The following is a 21,245-nucleotide window of genomic DNA, read 5'->3' as shown; positions in this document are numbered from 1 at the left end:
GCACGTACACACATACACTCACACACACACACACACATACACACACACACTCAAACACACACGCGCTCGCGCGCACACACAACAAAAACAAAACAAAACAAAGCAAAATAATCGGGACAAGGCGGAAGGCTTCAAGTTGAAAAGCACTATTTTCACGACACTATTGACACATTCGGTCAAACCAAAACAAGTCAGTCTCCATATTAGAAACGACCCCAGCCTTGAAAGAGTATGGCATTATGATTGAAAATCACAAGTTTTTAAAATGCTGCTTGAAAAAAAATCTCGTCGTCGTATAGGACGTCGTCATTGTCATCCTCATTCACACCATCATCATCACCTTCTTCTTCTTCTTCTTCTTCTTCTTCTTCTTCTTCTTCTTCTTCTTCTTCTTCTTCTTCTTCTTATTTCTTCTTCTTCATCATTTTCATTATCATCATCATCATTATCATCGTCACCATCACCATCAACATCATCAACAACACCATCCTCACTTGGCATTCCAATTCGATTCCACAAACCCCTTGACAATCTTCTCATGCACAGCTTGTTGATCCAGATCTGACAACAGAATATATTGACAAATCAGTATCATGTCGAGGTGAAGAGGATGCCAATTAGTGTCAATATACAATAAAAAGTATCAGAAGTATAAACTTTTGTTTTTATTAACTTTATCAACTACTCATATTCATTCTATAGATAGTATGCACTTGGCTAAGAAGCTCATAACATTGCCATCCGGAAGTATAACGGACCAACATACAAATCTGTGTGTATCCATGAACGTTTATAGTCAGATTAATACAGTTCAGTGAGCATTACTCATAAAACGCGGATGGCAAAAACCAATAACAAAGACCTGAGTGACGTCATCTTCGAACTATCTATTCAATATTACACATACCTAATTTTATCAAACTAAATTCATTGTACTCAATATAACACATAAGCTTGCTACGCATATTCATTCTACTCAGTTTTACACATTAACTTCATCAACCTAAATTCATTTTACTCAATATTGCACAATAACTGTATCAACCTAAATTCATTCTACTCAATATTACACATTAACTATGTCAAACTAAATCCATTGAACTGAAAATTACAAATAAACTTTATCAAACTACATTCATCCTGCTCAATATAACACATAAACATTATCAAACGAAATTCACTCTACTGAATATCACAAATAAACGTTGTAAAACTACACGTATATTCATTTTACTCAATATTATACATAACTATTATCAAACTAAATTCATTTTGCTCAATATTACACATAGACATTATCAAACGAAATTCATTCTACTCAACCGTACACGTAAACTTTATCAAACTACGTATAGGAGGCCGTGCCGATGTGTCGTTTTTGTTACAAAAAATACCCTTATATTAAGTTATTTGAAAACCTAAGGGAATGTTTTACTTTCATAAGTTTTCTGTTTTTAAGCATGAAAATAAAACCAAAAACTGACGATCTGGCACCAAAATCATAGTCGTTCAGACCTGCCTATTATTACGAAAAATTCGTAGAATTACGAGATTTTGGCTCCTATTTCAGAACTTCATTAAAACTTATTGAAAATCAAAGTTGATGCAGACTACATAATTTGAATGATTTTGAAGCGTTATTTAATATTTCTGAGTAGAAATTACTGATTTTTAAAGTTAATTATAGCAACTTCAATTTTTTTCCTCCCAAAAATTACGAATTTTTGGATTTTCAACCAGGCAGTTCTTGTAGTTATATTAATTCAGTGTCGATCAACAAAATTGATATCTTGTCCACACTTTTAAAAAACCTTTAGATTATTTTGGATTGATATTTTCCAGTTAAACCAAAAATACTCTGATTAATTACTTTTTGAAATGTTAAACTATAGGCAACATTATGGTTTACGAAAGCCATGGAATTAGGATTGCTAATCATAACATTACCAGGTCTGCATTATGACATGAATTTTAACTAAAATACTGTGATAGGATTTCAGTTACTAAAAATACAAAAGCATAAATAAATTAATCTAACGACTCTTCCTTCCGAAAAAGTAAAGCTAATATTGACTTGGTCTATTAAGAAGGGTACTCGAAATTATTAAAACAACGAGATACATACATCCCAAAATTTGTTTTTGAGAGGACTTCCGGTTTGACTGATAGACATCCCTGAGAGTTGATTGGTCAGCGTTGATGACGTCAAGGAAAAAGTCAGGTGGGTTGTTGTGTTCCTGGCAGACGAAACCTGAAACCGCACATATTATTATATTAAATTGGATGAGAAATACAAGTACTTAATGAAACCAAAGCGTTTAGAAAAAAGCATAAGTAAATACACGCCCATCCAGCAACAAAAAAGTCACTAATACAGAAGGTACATGTCGAAATTAGTAACACGTATACCAGTACAATTAGGAACGAATATTAACAAATTGCCAAGTCTTCCTTCATTCCTTCGACTGACGAGATGCGTGCTGCAACACACACACACACACACACACACACACACACACACATATATATATATATATATATATATATATATATATATATATATATATATATATAAAAGAGTTAACAGATACCTTGTTTTTCAAAGAATTCCAGAGCCTGACTGGCTGGTCCATGGTATGCCGTGAGACCACCAGAGAGTAACATCAATCTGTCAAATAACTTGTAGATGGAGTATCTTGGTTGGTGGATGGAGAAGATAATGGTGCGGCCTTTATCTGCTAGTCTGTAAAACAGTGGTATATTATAATGTTATGTCTATTGACTGGAACAATCGTTGAACGAAAATTTATAAAACATTCAAAATCTCTTTTGCATTTTGGTCATAATAAATATTAGATCTATATAAGGAAGACCTAATGTGGGATTCTCGCATTCTTGTCTTGGAAAGCTTCCAATAGCAACTCTAAATCGGAAGCAATATCATAGGAACAAAATAATAATTTCAATCGTCAGGTCAAGCCTAACATAGGCAGATATATATTTCCAAAAAAGATTAAAAGAAAGTAATATCTGAGTTCGAAGGGTAAGGGGGGGGGGGGGGGATGCGGGATCTGTGTAAACCTAAAATTCATAAAAGTTACTATTATATATGAATTGTCTTTCTAAAATACTTTCAAATTATTTAGGTTTTAGAATGTTGTAAATTATTAAGGACTTTTTTGGATATGAACACAATGATATACTCTATACATTATTATGACAAAACCTATCAACCTTTTTAAAACTAGACGTACACGCATTTATTCCGAAGCAAGTTGTATAAGCCAATTGAAATCATCAAATGAATGATTAAAACATTGACTTAATGATAGATTAAAATTAAGACCAAAAATAAAAATACAAACAAATAAAAAGAAGATATGAATAAAAGAAATAACATTAGGAATAAATCTATGCCATATAAATCACCTTCTCAAAAAAGACAGGACTGTATTAGCCGTATTGGCATCTAAGCTGCTGGTAGGCTCGTCTAAAAATAGAACGGGAGGTGAGATAATCAGCTCCATTCCGATGTTACATCTTTTTCTCTCTCCTCCGGACACGCCTCGGATGAAAGGAGTTCCAATCTGTTAGGAAAATGCAAGTTTCAAATTATAAATAGAGAAAAACAAAAGAATATTAAGAGCATAAATAATGTCATCGTTACAAAATATGAACCAAATTGAAAGTTGACTTTGAGGTAGAATAACGAAGTCATATATATGAGTTAATTAACTATTTAAGTCTGAAATTGGGTAATATGAAAAGTCCCCCCCCCCCCCCACACACACACACACACTTCTGAATCCAATTTTTGAAATCCATTTTACTCTGACATGATCGATAACAATAACAAAATGGAAAAGAAGCTTCGATTCAATTTATGACCTTGTGGACGTTTCGGGCTTTCCTTTTATCAACAAACTAACACACGATGAATGAGACATTAAAGACAAATGATAGATGAGAGAAATCAAAGTTAACTATTCGGTTAGTCCACTTCAGCGAACGCGTTCAAATCAAAATTTAGGTCACCCAAACGCACTCGTTGAAGTGATGCGTGCATGCAGAATTTCGATTCCCGTCGTTCGTCACGATCGATGCAGAAAAAAATAGAGCAGTAAAGTTAGGTGCCCCAAACGTAAACAATAACAAGTTGCTAGTGATTTCCGTTAGGGACCGGAATAATTTACGCACAATATAGGTCTCCCAATTTTGTAGTTTGAGTTGTAGGCAATACACTTTCAGTATTGGAAATATGTTTACATAAAATCTAACAGTTGCAGAAATAATAATATAAGGCTAAATTATTATGAAAATCAGGCTCCGAATAATTCTCGTTTTGTTCACACCAGCGCAATAATTTGCTCTGGTCTAAAAATAGATAGACTGTAACTTTTGATAAATTTTAGAAAATTTTACCTTTTGTTCCATAAAATATCCATATCTAGACATTATTTGATGCATGATCGAGTATTTATGAATATGTGTTTCTTTTGCCACCTAACAGCCAAATTTTAAAGGTTATTTTTTTCTATTATTTACATTGGAACGTGAGCTGTCAAGACAGGAACATGTGGTTTGCCACGTGCTTCTCGACCTTTGTTTACGTTTGGGGCACCTAACTTTACTGCTCTATAGGGCCTTTTAAATTATATGTTCTCCCATTACGCGAGTTTTATTTAAGTTTATTGCAAATTGTTGTAATCCATTTTGTCCATTTTTGTTTGATAAGAGATGAAATATAGATAATAATGGTGAATGAATATGATAAATTTTATATTTATTTGCGCTCGCACGAACGAGTGAATGAATGTATGTTAGATAGATAAGATTTACACGTTTAATTGACTATCACATGCCACCTCAATCACTGTGCTAAGATCGACGGCGCCAATACTGAAAATCGTTGGAGAGCCTACACGATACGTGTACGTTAACAACCCGCGAACCCGGTGTCATGTGGAGTCATCTGAGGACAGATCTTCGTTTTCTTCCACGTCGTTGGTAGTAAATGTGACTGACATATTGAAATAGCAGAAAATAAATGAAATTTCGACATGTCTCTCCAAAAACAAAACAAACAATAACCCCCCCCCCCCCCAAAAAAAAAAAAAAAACCCAAAAAAAAACAACAACAAAAAAAAAACAAAAAAAAAAAACAAAACAACAACAAAAAAAAAAACAAAAAAAAAACAAAAACAAAACAAACAAACAAACAAAAAAGAACCCCCCCCCCCCCCCCTAAAATAAAACAAACCCCAAAAACCCAAACAAAACAAAACAAGCACATCACAAAAGAAGACAAAGAAATACGAGTAGCACCCCCACCTCCCATGCCACCCCCAAACAAGAAAAACAAACAAAAAGCAAAAAAAGTAAAAAGATATTCAAATGCAAACGCTTCCCAATTGCATACCTTGGTGTCGGCACATTCCTGCAGTCCTAATTCCTTGATGACATTGTCTATGAGACGTTTCCGTTCAGCAGACTTTATTCTCTTTGGGAGACGAAGAGCAGCAGAGAAGGCAAAATTCTCACGAACTGTCAGTGTGCCGACTAAAATATCATCCTAGGAATTACGTGAAAACACGTTAAAAAAAGGATTTTAATAATATGATTTTCAAGCATAGAACATTAAAATTATTATGAATTTTATGAAAAAGGAGTTGTTCCTTTTTGGTTTCTTTTTAAGTACATAAAATAGTTTGGTATACAGGGAAGAAGGGGGGGGGGGGGGGGGTGTGGATTGAATTGGATTGGTCCTGTTTTGCCTCAAATCGAGACAATATCGAAATGCCAAGAACCTTTCATTAGTTCAGACAATTAATTACAAATTTCCGCCTTTTAATGGCATAAAAGAAATATTAATTGATTCATCAATTTGACTGTCTAGATCACTGGCGTCATCACTATCGTCATTGTCTTGTGAACTCGACTTGTGCACGGTGTAAAACCCCTTCAATTTGTGAGCTATCGTTTCAAGATCATATGATAATGTCGGTGTGAAGTGTGAATAAGACGCCCAAGCTAGGGTGATTTTAAAGTTACAATTGTAAGAAAAATGAGACTTTAGTTTTTGTCATTTCGTGAAACTAACTTTAATTTGTTGTCCTAAACTGGCTGTACAGAGATCAAAACCCAAACTATTCGGGCAAAATCTATTATTAGCCGGTAGCCTTTCAATTCATTCCATTCTAGAAGCATATAAATTAGCAGGTCAGATAGCCGAATGCAATTATTGGCCTGTTTTAACGTTGTTGTAATGGAGAATCTTTTGCGCCGATTGGTTTGAGAGTATTTTCATAACAACAATGAGCCCAAAACAATATGGGGTATCAGACTTGCAAATAAGTACACGTCGATTTCATTCCATACTTTTTTAATGCTTATTCAATCAATTAAACTCTAAACTACGAGCATACTGTCCTACACAGGCCAAACGCCTTATTACATATTATTATTAAAACGTATACTTCATCTTATGGTTGTTTTAAATGGTCTCCACTTTTGAAAAACTCATTCTATTAAACATTACAAAATATGAGAATACTCAGTATCCATCAGATCAAGTGTGGCTATGTAGTCCTTTGGTACGACACTCGCCTTCGGATCGGAAGGTCTTGGGTTCGAGCCCTGCTTTGAACGGCGCATAGTTGAGTACTTGGAAAGGCTCTTTACTCACATTCTCTCAGCGTAGTCATGTGTAAAATGAGTACGTGACCGTTAATAGTGTTGTCTCTGTCTGAAAATATTTGTTATATCGTCTAACAGGCGTCATGTCTCGCCCTGCATGTCAAATTTTGATGGTGGATAGGGAGCCATTGTAAAGCGCTTTGAGCACGTTAAGTGGATGTTGCGCTATATAAAAGCTCATTTTTTTTCAGTTGTACTATTGAAGTGTCTATTTTAACTTTACTGCTTTACATTTTAGACCTTTCTTGTATTGCTATTTTTATTTAATTTTCATTTTTTAAATGTCTATTTGTTTTTTTTTGTTTTTCTCGTTTACTTTTGCTTTTTTTAAACTTTCACTTCTATCTTTTTACTTTTGTATTTTTTAAGGCTTATGCGATATATAAAAATAAAAGGTTCGATCCGGCTTTATAACTCTGTTCTTATGCTTCATTCAGGTTTGATATCCTTTCTCTCAAATACATATTAACATAGACCGAACTTTGTCCTCAAGTTGACCGTAACTGGCTGGTCCAGTGGATCGATAGCCATAATCAACGTGTAACACTTGTACGGTGTCGATATGGAAAATAAAAATAGAACAAACAAAACATTTCCATTTATACTAAGTGGGAATATATTATAACCAGTGATTGTTGAACTATATAAAGCTTTATAAGTAGGGTTCAAGTTTTACTCTAGTCGGACATCTGTAAAAAAACAAAACGAAAAAAAAAGCAATAAAAAAAAAAAAAACAACAACAACCCCCCCCCTCCCCCACAAAAAAATCCACAAAAAAATAACAAAATACAAAAACAAACAAAAAAAAACAAAAACAAAACAAAACAAACAAACAAAAAACAAAAAAAAAAACGAGCACTTTATCTAAGCATGATAAAAGCGTTTTTACAAGGGGTCCCTTGAACATGAAGGACGAGACGTTACGTATGACAGGCGATAATATTACAATGATAAGAAACTACAAGAATTAATAGCAAGTAAATTGTTACCTTCCTAACCTACAACGATCGACGACCGACGAGGAAGACAATGAGGACAGTTCTTCGTTTTCTACCTCGTCGTTCGTCGATCGTTGTAAGTTGGGAACGCAGTCGTTAACTTGCTAATAACATCGATGATACAACAGCGAAAGCAGAGAAAATGGACTCTCAGCATATACGTACTTGGACCACATAGCCAACCATACACTTAAAGTTGTTAGGGATGGGTCTTCCATTCATCAGGATGTCTCCGTCAAGACTTCTCTTGTCCACCCGACCAGCTAAGGCATTCAAAAATCTGGTGTGGAGATCACAAAGAGCTATAAAAATCCCCAACAAAAACGTGAGCATTTATATAGCGCAAAAGTCACTAAACGTGCTCAGAGCGCTTTACAAGGGGGTCCCTAGCTAACAGCAACACTTAATATGTAGGACCAGACATAACGCCTGTTAGGCGATATTACATTTTTTTCGGACATAGACAACACTGATAACGGCGAGGTACTCATTTTGCACGCACAAGCGGAATGTTTGGCAACGACCGATGTATACTCATTTGCAGGTCTGATAACCTTCATTGTTGTGGGCTCATTTTTGTAATTGAATTACTCTATTACTATTACATCAATCTTAAATCAATCCCATAATTGACTTATATCAATCAGATTGTAAACGTTTAGGAATACCACAGCTATTCTAAGCAGCAGTACTGATAGTATTATTGGAATATAATACTTACGAGGTTTTGCCACAGCCTGTAGGTCCCAGAATGGCATTTAATCCTGGCTTGAAGATTCCACTGTGGATTTTAATAAACAGAAGTGGAAGTCTTTATTGCTTGAACAATCTCAATTTTACCACATTCAGAACACGAACTGATGGGCACGTGTGGGTTTAATTCAAAAGTTTCTTTTGCTTATGATAAGTTTAGATACTAGTATATTTCGGAAAATTAAAAAAAAAAACAACTAAAAAAAGCACAACAAACAAACAAACAAAAAAGCCAAAAAAAAAAAAAAACCCAAAACAATAATTATTAAAAAAAACAATTTTAAAAAATTAACAAACAAACAAACACAAAAACTACGCGAAAACCACGTCATGCCTACCACGGAGGACCTGCTCCAGTGTACTGATAAAACTATAACGCCTTTTTTTTTATTGTTGAGACATGCGTCAGACAGAGACAGATGCATGCCATTCGCCAAGTGCTAATTTTCACGCCACTTGCTGCATCCATCCAGTTCCATTCGCCCGTTTACTCGCGTACAATGTGTTTACAGACTGATGTTAAATGCAGTTTGTTCCATAGACAAAAGCAATAGAGCATTCATCCGAAGTAATCATCCGCCCAGGACATAAACGCACTTTTTAGAATGTTTTGATCAAAGTAATTGCACACGTTGTAGACGTTTAGATTGTAAACCCAAACATCATTAGTGACGAATGCCTTTTTACTACGTGACCAGAATATATTTTCAGTAGCTTTTCAGTGCCATCAGTATAACATTTTATTTTGGAATATGGCTTGACTATAAATATAACAGACTTCTGATCCCAACGTTTGCTCATTATCAAAGAGTGGCGAGTGACGTAAGGGGTACACCGAGAGTCTTTTTTATCCGGTGCTTGTCAAATGCAAGAAAGTACATGCTGCTAGCCGATATTGCTGGCCTGGCAAGAAATGAATATACAATTTAACACATTTTTGACAAAAATGAGATTAAAATAAATACCTTGGACGATGTTGTAGCGTGATGCCCTTATGATTGTGCCAACATGTGATAATGAGTACTCACAAACTGGAATGCTACTGATTTCGGCAAGTAGGCATGGACTAAAAATAGCACTGGAACGACCACCAAGTAAATACAACTCACGTGATTTTGGACAATATTTGCTTATTCACAGCTTGTCCCCAGCACCATTTTCTGATCTTGACCGTGTAGTTGAGATCATGTACTGATAAGGTTGAGCCCTCGACCTCTGATCTGTCGTCTAGATCAACACTCAACAAAGTAGAGTCACCCTGCACCTCTGCCGCGTGGTTATGGACTCCATCATTGATGATGTAACTCTTGTTGACTCCGTGGGTTTTAGACGTCATTACTGGATCTACAAAACACACAAAAATTAGACTCAATTAACATCTTTCTCTCTTTTACAACCATCGTCAAGAAAATCGGAAATAAAAGAACAGTTTTTTTCTCTCTTTATATTCACCGGCGTAGACTAGATCTACCATATTTGACTCGGGTTGTTCAAACCAATATCGAAAAACTACTTTTTGCGTTAAATTTTGGATAGTAAAGTTTTAGATAGCCGTAAGGAAGTAGAATCAGAGAGATCACCAAAGGGCTTTCTGTTGCATGATCAATGGAATGTTTTTCCCCACTCTAACCATGTCGTAATGACTGGTAATCGTAAGTAGATCTATCATCTTTGGCATGTGACCACAATCTAAAAAAGCAGGGCCATAGCTATCTTGAATACAGGTGAAATTAGCCAAAATAGTGGGCCTCCAGATTCTTTCTGAACATCGTTCATTATTTTTTGCACCAATAATCTAAAAATGGGCATTTTGAACCTGTTTAAGCAGCAGGTAATTGTAAAACTGCCATTTTTAAAAAAAAAGGAAAAAAAAAAAGAGAACCTAACCGAAGGCATGCACTGAGTGAAAAAGGAAATATGGTTCTATGGTCTGTTTGCTGCTTGGGTTAAAAGTCTTACGGTGTGCTTTCCCCACAACTGTAGGAACTAGCTATAAAAATAAGAAATGTAATATAATATGAATAAAATCAATTCACCTTCCGGGTCTATCGCCATGGTTGGAAAGCCAGCACTCCTTTCAATTTCGTCATTTTCAAACCCAAGATTGGTGTGATTCATCTTCTCCACCGACGCGCCAGTATTATTGCTGATTGACGGATCTGTCGTCAGTGGAAAAAATAAGTATACTAAGATTAGATGGACAGAGGAAATCTTATTAACGTCACTCAATTGTTGTTTTCTGACAAAGAACGAGATGATCAGTTCTCAACAATTAAACAGTAGATTTTTAACCAACGCTAAGTTTTAAAAACTCACAACATCGCCAGCCGGATATAACGTATCAACACACAAAACTATGTGTAACCTTAAACATTTATAGTCTGATTAATATAATTTAGTGAGAACTACTCATGAAACTGGCTGGCTAAAAACAATAACAAAGAGCAGAGCGACCATTTTAGAACACATTATATACAGCTCAATTATGGACCACCTGGAAGAAAACAACACCAGCACTAGCGCTCAACATTGATTTCGAGCTCGACGATCATGTGAGACACAGCTGCTATCAACCTCCTTTGACTTTCTGCGAACACTGGAAAGTCAAGGACAGACAGATGCAACCCTATTGGATTTTTCAAGAGCTTTCGACAAAGTCCATCACAGAAGTCTTCTTCTTAAAAGTCAAACAGTACGGGATTGCTAACAATGCCACCAGTCGGATTAAATCATTTCTGAGTAACAGAGTCCAAAAAGTAATTGTCGAAGGTACAGAGTCAAATACGACAAAAGTTGAGTCAGGAGAACCCCAAGGCATTGTTCTCGGGCCACTCCTCTTTCTCATTAATTTACATCAATGACATGCCAGAAGGACTATATCCGGGGTTCACGTTGAAATTGTTAACAGATGACAGCCTCTTGTACAGATAAATAAAAACGAGGACGATACTGTCATACTACATCAAGATCTTACGTATATTATGGGGATGACCAGATGCCAAAAATTAATGTTAAAGTTAGTATTATGACAAATGAGATGAGAGTCTCTCACCTAAATAAACAATAAAAACTTGACCCATGTCTCTTAGTTTGACTATAAATTCAATTTTCGGTTCGGCAACTAAAACCATGGGGGTGCGCTCAGTGGAAAGATCAAACTGAGAGCAAAACAGATCGGAATCTCAGTTTTCAGCCTATGATACGTTTTCACTAAAGGGTGACCCGTCGCCACAAAACGGTATATAGATGCTGTGCACTAGGCTAAGAAACTCACGACATTGTCATCCGGATATACAACGGACTAACACACAAAACTATGTGTAACCTTGAGCGTTTATAGTCTGGTTAATACAGTTTAGTGAGAATTATTCATAACATGGATTACAAAAAAACAAAACCAATAAAAAAGCCCTGCCTGACGTCAACTTCGTTCTATCTATATCGCAGTGGTTTAGATGCCAGCCGGATAGAACATACCAACATACAAAACTATGTGTAACCTCGAACGTTTATCTTCTGATTGATATAATTTATTGAGAACTAATCACCAAAATGCCTGTCTAAAAACAATAAAAAGAGCTGAGTGACTCAATTTCGTTCCTTTTATAATTGGTGCGATGCATATAGTTAAATATTCACATGAGCAGCTCACCAGATGAATCTTACTAACACTCAAAATGATGTGTTACCTTTAACGTTTTTCCTTTGTCAGATGGAGGAACTTTATTGAGAGCTTATCTTCAACTTGGCGGTCAAAGAGCCGAGTGACGCCAACTTCATTCATTCTAAAATATCAAATTTGTTTACATGATGTTAAGAAAGCGATGTGAACGCCTAACTGATTCTGTCCATCCGCATTTGGTCATAATAGCTACGATCTGCAAGGATTCAAACAAATAATTCTGGAGACCAAAGGCCAGTGACTTCCCTTTACATGATTATCTCACTCTTCTAATCAATATCGTATTACTGCTTATGAAAGCATTTGCCTCAGACAAGTTTTCCGTCTTGTCAAGGCGATCAATATATCAACTTGTTAGATGTGGCTTTATGTTTTCTCCTTCGAATAAATTTATTGTTGTCCATAAATACATATCCTATTATACTTGAACGAGAGCGGAAGTACATACATAGGTACTATTGCATCCCATTTGTATATACAATTTTCCTCCCCCTCCCCCCACTCCCATTCAGCAACTAATCTCTCTCATCTACCGCCCCCACCTCTCTCTCTGTTTCTTTATGTCCTCTCTCTCTCTCTCTCTCTCTCTCTCTCTCTCTCTCTCTCTCTCTCTCTCCTCCTCCTCCTCCTCACAAGCTCAAACAACAGCTATATTTAGAATACAATCTGTTAACCGAATTCATCAGCAACCCAGAGCCTGAGTATGATTCACATTATTACACATGTGATTGGAAACATGTAAAAATATCGCATCAAGAAATTGTGATAAATACTCACAACACGCGGTCACAAAAATGTTTTGGTCAGTGTCAGGCTATGACTTTACAGTGGCGACGCGTTCTTTCGAAACTTAGAGCCTGGCACGAATAAAATATTACCTCGAAAGACAAAGTCGACAACCCAAAAAGAAACCATATCGTGAGTTGTATTCAATGGAATCATCTGTTTCTTTGAGCACTACTAACGACAAGTCACAAGGCGATGCACAATCCTAAAAATGAAGTCCAGAAACAAGTCCAAGTGTCAGGCTGTAGATGCCAAAAAGCTCACAACATTCGCCAGCCGGAAATAACGTACAACACACAAAACTGTGTGCAACCTTAAACGTTTTTGTCTGATTAATACAGTTTAGTATGAAAGACTAATAAAAATGGCTGGCTAAAAACAATAACAATGACTCTGCGTTACAATGCACATTGCACAATGCCTAATCTGCTAGACAACCACATCTTACTCCTTATGTATGTTTTTGTTGTTGTTGTTGTTTGTTTTGTTTTGTTATAAAGTTAACATTTTTTGAAACTACAAAAATATGGGTGGGGTTCCCGACCTCCCATAGTGGTCAGGGAGGTACTTGCTGTGTCTTCTATCCCCCTATATCTCTTTTCCAATTGCTAACTGTCTTTGTCTTGGAATGAGATTACTTAGTTTTGTCCTGACTATGGCCGGAGTCCTTGGCTGGGAGGGAAACACTGGAATGTATAGTTATTGTTTTGGGAGATGATATTTTCCCCTTGTAAATCATCTCTCTGTTATGTACTGTTGTTTTTGTATTTTAACATATCATTTGTAAACGTTTGAGTGTATTCTTCTGAGTGGGATCTTGTGCTGGTGTCTGGGTGATACTTTTAGGTTATCTCAAACTAAGTACACTGATAGTGTGCTCTTTGAATTTACATCTGTTCCCTATTTAAACCATTCCTCTTTATCTTACTTTTTCCTCGTCCTTTAAACTGTACATCTAGATTGTTATACTATCCCAATTTTCTTCCTTTTTACTGGCGCTGATATGACCTAAATGTGTTGCAACCGCCGTAAAACCCTTAAAACAAACAATCAAACAAAGAAACTAACAAAACCACAAAAATGATATATTATTACGTACCTATAATTAAGTTCGTGTCCGAACCCTTAATCCCTGTGTTAATACCACTGCTTTCTCCAGACAGCATGTGACCATCATGAAAATTATGACTAGCTATTTCTGTGCTCACGTAGGCGGGTCCTAATTCCTGATTGGTTGTCCGTGTGATCACATGATTGGCATCGAATCCCTGATTGGTTGTTCCCTCCATTCTATGATTCACATCGACATTATCGTGAATTTCTTTAACTGTATCCGAACATCTCTCCGAATCTATTTTGACTGGATCTGAAATTATCATTTATACATATCACTGTTAGAAACTTTGGAAACGTGTTCTATATTATTAATACGTGCTATGCGTTTAGTTAGATAACGCATAACCAGTGGCGGTTCTAGCCTATTTACAGTGGTTGGGCAAAGATGATCCGGTCATATATATATATATATATATATATATATATATATATATATATATATATTATTTATTTATTTATTTATTTTTTTAATTATAATTTTTTTTTCACCTTTAAAAAAAATATTTCAACCACAAATAATCACATTCACAATGAAATGACAATACCAGTAGATTTTAATTATTCCAAACGTAATCAAAAAATAATCACGAAAGAGAATACAACTAAAAACTAAAGCGACGAGACATAATGCGACAACACCTTGACAATAGAAGTCCATTTCGTTCACTCGAAAAATTAAAGAGATGCTTTAATCCCTCAACGGCGAGATTAATATTTCTGTTACATTACTGGTTTTCAGTAGTATGTAGTAACCTTAAAGTTTTCATCGAGAAGCAACAACAGCGATATGACTCGAGTTTCATTCAGAGCTGAAATTGCATCATTTTTACTGCTGTCTTGGTGGTTAGAATGATTGTGCCGGTGGTGGTAGTGGTTGGAATAGTGGTAGCGGTGGTGGTGGTGGTGGAGGAGGAGGAGGAAGACGAGGCGGTGAGGGAGGATGTAATTATGATAGTGGTTTTGGTGGTGCTGTTGGTTAGAATGATAGTTGTGGAGACGATTGTTGTACTTGCTGTTAATATTGTTGTTGTTGTTGTTGTTGTTAATGATGATGATGATGATGATGATGATGATGATGATGATGATGATGATGATGATGATGATGATGATGATGATGACAACCACGATGTCGTCGACAATGATGGTTACCACCATACGATATTACAAAGTTTATTTAATCTTAGGCTTTCGCCAATAATTCACACAATACAATTAAGACAAAAGAATGTTATCAATCTCTCCTCATGCATTCGTTATACTATCACAATAACGACCGTGTTATCTTTACTCCTTCCCAATGCTATCTATACAAGAGTGCTATGCTCCTTCCCCAACCAACCCCTAGCTTCCCACCTCTTCGTCGCGAACTATCTTATGTATGTATTAGCTTCAGGACGGGCAAGTACGTAATCTGCCCACCCTTCCTTTAAACGTCTTTATTTCCTCTATAACTTAGAATTCAACTCTCTCCTTACTCAGAAGAGTATTTCTCGTATACTAATTCAATTGTTGAGAAAACCAAAATGGTGGTTGTATTAATATTTATTTAGTCGTGACTTTTGAATAAAATGTTTTGTTTTATTAGAGGAAATACAATAGAAAATTACATTGTTTTGCAAAATTATTTAGTCTGGCAATAAAAATACAGCGGTAATTACTTTAAGAATAATAAAAAAAAGAACTAACAAATTAATTTGTTAAAAAACAAAAACAAAAAAAACAACAAAAAACAAATAAGAAAACAATTTAAATAAATGAGTTTTGAGAAGTACTTAAAGAAAACGAGAAAAAAAAAAAGAAATAATTTAAATGGATAAACAAATATATAAAAACAACACAAATTAATACTAAATTGATATAATATTAGTAAGTTAATAAATTTAATTCAATACTGGAACCTTCCCAAAGTCATTACATCAATGGTACCAGCACAAGTAAGGCAATAAATAAGAAAAAGTTCGTTTGCCAAAAGCTCTATTCAGTGTTCACTGGTTATTAAGGTGGGCTCATTTGAATTAGCCCGACCTAGTACTAGAGAGGCCAGACAGCAAAAATCGGAGTTAGTTCACCGTCAGGCGACGTGACGATGAGATGACGATGTGGGCGGAGTGGAGTGGTTGGGGAGGGGAGGGGGGGGGGGTTGATAAAAAGAACAGGAGCGTATCCTGGTTTATGCATTACGGGGTGCATGGTCATTCGCAATCTATCAAAAATACACACAAATTGATTTCAGTACGAAGTATCAAGTTTAAGTAGTAACTTTTGAAATTATCTAATTTAGATTAGATTATTTCGGACCTGGTAATACAGCTTATAACTTGAAAAAAACAGGCTGGTATTTGCCCACCCTGCCCATTATTACCAGCCGTCCCTGCGCATAACATCCGCCAGTCGGATATTACGTACTAACACACAAAATTGTGACATAATTTTAACCTTAAACGTGTATAGTTTGATTGATAGAATTGAACTTCTCATAAAAATGGCTGGCTAAAAGCAATAATAAAGAGCTGAGTGACATCAATTTCGTTCCTTCTATAAAATTTTAAACATAGTTTTGTGTGTTGGTACGTTATATCCGGCACGTTTGGGTACAATACTCATAACATCCGCCAGCCGGAATAACGGACCAAATCACAGAACTATGTGTAACCTTGAGCGTTTAGAGTCTGATTTATATAATTTAGTGAGAACGAATCATTAACATGGCTGTCTAAAAACAATAACAAAGAGCCGAGTGACGTCATTTTCGTTCTTTCTATTGGTATGTTATATCCGGCTGGTGGATGTTGTGAGTCTTTTACCTAAACGTATTCATCAATATATCAACAACGGCTTCGGTGCATGTGTGGATGGCTGGGTATGTCAGTGTCTGCCGTCGCCTTTAAACAACATCAAATGATTTCAGTTTGTAAACATTACGCAAACATTTGTCACAAAACGACAACATAATGTAGGGCGATATCACATGAATTAATTCAATACCTCAACGTAATCAACCATTTGACAATTGTAAAAATTTAAACTTAGTCTTAATTGCTTCTGTTTGGTCTAACAATTAACAGGCGTTAAAAAGAAGAAAAATAAATAGATGAACCCTCTTCCTTCTCCCGAAATACTCCTCTTTCCCTTTACAATAAGAAATATAAAAGGATTAGAATTCAAGAGCTGATTTAAGGTTGATTTGTACAGAAAAATAAAGGGAGTAAAAATGACTCTTATAAAATATACAACACAGAGTAAACGACGTTTCGGCCTTTGACCTTCTTCATGTAAACAAGAAAAGGAAATATGTTATATTTCATTTGCATTATGGTTAAAACATTTTATCTCTTACAAGAGTCATTTTAACTCAATTAATTTTTCTATGCATTTTATTGACTCATTTTGGCACCTCTAGATTAAGGTTGTAATTGAATATTATTTTACATTGGCTTGTGAGCATTTTCCATTACCACAATCAGATCATAACGATTTGAATTTGGAGTATCAAACTTGTAAATTGATTGTGAACGTCGTTTCGGATTGTGAGGAAGGGGGTGGGGGCAGGAGGAAGAGGAGGAGGAGGGGATTTCTTTTTTTAATTTTAAATTATGGATAATATACGATTCTTACACTCTTGCTTTTTGGAATTCCGGACATGTTCCCAACCGCTGCACGAGCTTGCAAGTGCAAATTGGGAATAAAGTTCGAATTCCAAAAGGCAAGAGTGAAAGAAATCATTTATTCTACCCCTTAATTTCGATCTCGTAATTTCTGAGTAAAAGACATTTTCAAAATTATTTATATGATGCTTATTCCTTCAAAATCTAGTTTTAGTGAAATTCAACGTATGATAATCAGACGTCACAAATTATTGTTGTAAACTTGATATCATTATGCGTTACTATTTAGTGTTTAGGGAGAGGGGAAGAATAAAATTGCTTTAAAAATGTACATTATATGTAGAGTAATAGGATTATAAAAATTGAAGTATACTTCAAACGTTAACTGTAAAATGCAAAAATAACAGCCATGTGAAAGGTGGATTTATGTGATAAAAATATAGTACAACTACAGTTAAAGAACATATATTAAAAAAAATATTATCTAAATGCTATCATCTATTTTCAAAACTACTTACAGACTTTCATTTCAAAGCTCCAAATCTAAATCACTCTAGTCAGTTTAGAAAAAAAAACAAACCCCGAAACAAAACAAAATGCTTCACACAAGAAGATATATTATGGGCACCAATGCGAAAATAACCCCCCTTGGTCACCCTCGACAGTCGTCACTTATCAAAGATATGATCATCTCTAGTCTGTTGTTAAAACACGACCGAATACAAAAGAATACAAGACGCGTACAGAAAGTGACGACAGCCCTCATTATAACCAGTAGTTTATATTATAATATGGATCCCTGCTTCGGTTTATTGAAGGCCAATGTCCACTCTGCGTTGCCAATTTATCTGTATTCAAAAACATAAATCGTAGAAGGTAGATCATAAAATGAAGATAGCAGAGAGCCTATGGTGATAATCGTTTTCATCTGTTAGAACCTTGAAACATAAATAATATGTGACTAATAATCAAGGCGAGTTGCATATCTCGGACCACGTAGCCCCACAAATCAGCGAAAAAGTTATCCATTCAAATGCTTACAGAACATGGGCATGATATTATTATAATCAAATGAATCGCTCACTACGCATAGACAGCTCAATCTACAACAAAGATAAAATTCAATCTTCACAAGGGGGTCCCTAACACAGACATGTAAACCGTAGGCTTCCAGTACAGAATACATCTTAGTCATCTCTTTGATTGGGATTGTATCTTTGGTAAATTCGAATAAGGTATTGGTGAGAAGTTTTAATTTAAACTTTGTTGTTGATAGAGCTGTCTACGTGTAGTGTGTGTGGTTATGTGTGTATGTGTGTGTGTGTGAGTGTGTGTGTGACATTTAATAAATTGAAATATTATGGCCTGTCATCTTAAAGCGGCGATGTAAATTAGTGCCGCGCTGAAGATCGGTCTGGACCGCGGTCCGACGGTCTTTTAGCTGTGAACCGAAGACCGGTCCCAGAGGGGAAGACCGGCGACGGTCCTCACTTCTTATCACCTTTCAACTAGTGCGGGGCGGTCCTTGCAAGGACCACGGTCCTACGGTCTCGCGCCATAGCCTACTACTTCCCCAGCGATTCGTTGCTTCGGTTGCCTATCTTCCACCAATCACCACCCATCCCACTTAATTAATCGCACCACCCCCCTTTGCCATACACTAAACGACACAGACGACCATACAGGCAGACGACCACCAACCTCCACTCCGCAAACCGCCCTTTCGTGTGTGAGATGGGGGGAACAGGAGGCGCACGCCTTGGACGATTCCATTATACGGGGTAAATTTCAAAATTTACTACACCATAATGATCGCAATGACAATGATCTATGGTGAAGGCATGACCCCTCTTCTCTAATGGGTTATTGTTTGAAATGTATGTGACTACAAAAGATGTGTGTGTTTGTGTGTGTGTGTGTGTGTGTGTGTGTGTGTGTGTGTGTGTGTGTCGAACCTAGCAAGTAGCAAATCCGATTTTTTGTTTTCTTTTGTCCATCTCTTGTCACCATTCCTTTCTATCGCAGTGTTGTCATTTAAAATAATACAATAATATTAAAATTTCGTTTGGTGTTTTTACTAATCAAATAATATGAGTTTCATTAGTTTCTTCCTTCCAAAAAACCCAGTTATAACGTCTGAATTTTAAAAAAGTCCAATAGAATATTTGGGGACCCCGATAGCTCAGTTGATAGAGCACTCTCTTTATACGCAAAGGGCCAGAGATCGATCCCGGGTGCAGTCGATTTTTTTTCTGAATCCCTGTCTACTCAGCAATGAATGGGTAGCTGAGTTTGTTAGATCTGGCGAAAAGTCACCATCGACCCCTCTTATCACCTCATCCACCCCCTCTTATTATAACTTCACGTCTCTCTCTTACTCTTCAATGCTCGCTGCCCTCTAATGTGTGTGTGTGGGGGGGGGGGGGGGGGGGGGGGGGGGGGGGGGGGGGGGGTAGGAGTTGCGTGTGCGTATCAACGCCACGAACAACTCGATCAACGCCTTGGGCGATGCCATTATCTCCGTTAATGGGGATAAATTCAAATTTTATTAAATTATCGAAGTAACAATGAAGTACGGTGAGCAAATAAAGAAGGCATCACCCCTCTTCTCTAATTAGGTTACAATTTGAAATGAGTGTGACTACTCCGTGTGTTTTACTCCTGTAGGCCACGGTTTTCATCGTGTAGCGGTCTTTAACGGTTCAAGAATGAACGATCCCACGCTCTCAAAGGTCAAACCGGTTCGAATTTCCAACAGTCTCTCAGGAATGTTCAATGTCGAAAAGGACCGGTCCTACTCGGACCGGTCCTTGCGGTCTTCATTTCCCAAGGACCGTAGGACCGTGGTCCTTAAGCTTGCCAAGGACCGCCCCGCACTAATGTAAATACCCTCATACTAACGCGACGTTACAACAATGATAAAACAAGCCCATAATATTGATAGCTATAGTGCAAAAATCTTAATTAATTCGTTCGTTTTGGAAAGCAAACAATTCATGGCCGTTCTGTAAGGTACATATGTCAGAATGGCACGACAGTTTGTTCAAAACAGTCTCATTACACTTGTTCTTGTACTTCAACCATAACACAATTTTACCTTATTACACTGTCTTGTTAAACAAGCGTTCCAAACATAGACTGTGAATCTCTTCTCCTTGTGGAGACAGACAGTGCAGTATCAAACACGATCAATCTGATAGACTTGTAGAATGAACAGAAATGTCACCGCCTAACACCCATCGTTGCTATTCATAGATGATGACAAGTCGTCTCGCTCCTAGTTTGACGGTCACATAAAAATGTTTAAGATTTAAAGCCAAATTTGGAATGAAGTCAAAAACTGTGAAAATCTGCAGGAAAAATATTAGATCAAGATAGAATGAATAAGAGAGAGAATGAGAGAGAGAGAGAGAGAGAGAGAGAGAGAGAGAGAGAGAGAGAGAGAGAGAGAGAGAGAGAGAGAGAGAGACGAGAGAGGGAGCAGAGAGATGACAGAGAGAGAGAGTAGATAGATAGAGAGAGACAGAGAGAGATAGATAGATAGATAGATAGATAGATAGAGAGAGAGAGAGAGAGAGAGAAACACACACACACACACACACACACAC

At 36.4% G+C, this 21,245-nt stretch overlaps 1 protein-coding gene across 6 annotated transcripts in view; it reads right to left on the bottom strand.

Moving 5' to 3' along the window:
* The window catches only part of LOC144979596 (broad substrate specificity ATP-binding cassette transporter ABCG2-like), a 38,955-nt gene that overhangs the window by 16,071 nt on the left and 1,639 nt on the right, over positions 1 to 21,245 (bottom strand). The window contains exons 2-12 of one of the 6 annotated variants that reach the window (XM_078926356.1): positions 20,735 to 20,987; positions 14,016 to 14,282; positions 10,485 to 10,634; positions 9,558 to 9,792; positions 8,417 to 8,476; positions 7,861 to 7,975; positions 5,420 to 5,572; positions 3,430 to 3,587; positions 2,592 to 2,743; positions 2,126 to 2,251; positions 495 to 561 (exon numbers count right to left, since the gene is read on the bottom strand). In XM_078926356.1, the coding sequence (XP_078782482.1) occupies positions 495 to 561; positions 2,126 to 2,251; positions 2,592 to 2,743; positions 3,430 to 3,587; positions 5,420 to 5,572; positions 7,861 to 7,975; positions 8,417 to 8,476; positions 9,558 to 9,792; positions 10,485 to 10,634; positions 14,016 to 14,205 (1,406 nt within the window). In that variant the 5' untranslated portion in view covers positions 14,206 to 14,282; positions 20,735 to 20,987. Of the gene's footprint in view, positions 1 to 494; positions 562 to 2,125; positions 2,252 to 2,591; positions 2,744 to 3,429; positions 3,588 to 5,419; positions 5,573 to 7,860; positions 7,976 to 8,416; positions 8,477 to 9,557; positions 9,793 to 10,484; positions 10,635 to 12,137; positions 12,575 to 14,015; positions 14,283 to 18,155; positions 18,468 to 20,734; positions 20,988 to 21,245 lie in introns of those variants that run through there. The other 5 variants (XM_078926357.1, XM_078926355.1, XM_078926354.1 and 2 more) reach the window with 5 other exon arrangements.

Source organism: Berghia stephanieae, chromosome 9 (genome assembly GCF_034508935.2).
Source record: "Berghia stephanieae isolate SIO BIC M18660-M18661 chromosome 9, UCSD_Bste_1.3, whole genome shotgun sequence".
In the NCBI taxonomy this organism is placed as follows: Eukaryota; Metazoa; Mollusca; class Gastropoda; order Nudibranchia; family Aeolidiidae; genus Berghia; species Berghia stephanieae.
Note: the sequence above shows the minus strand (reverse complement) of the source record. Positions and strands in the feature narration are given on the sequence as shown.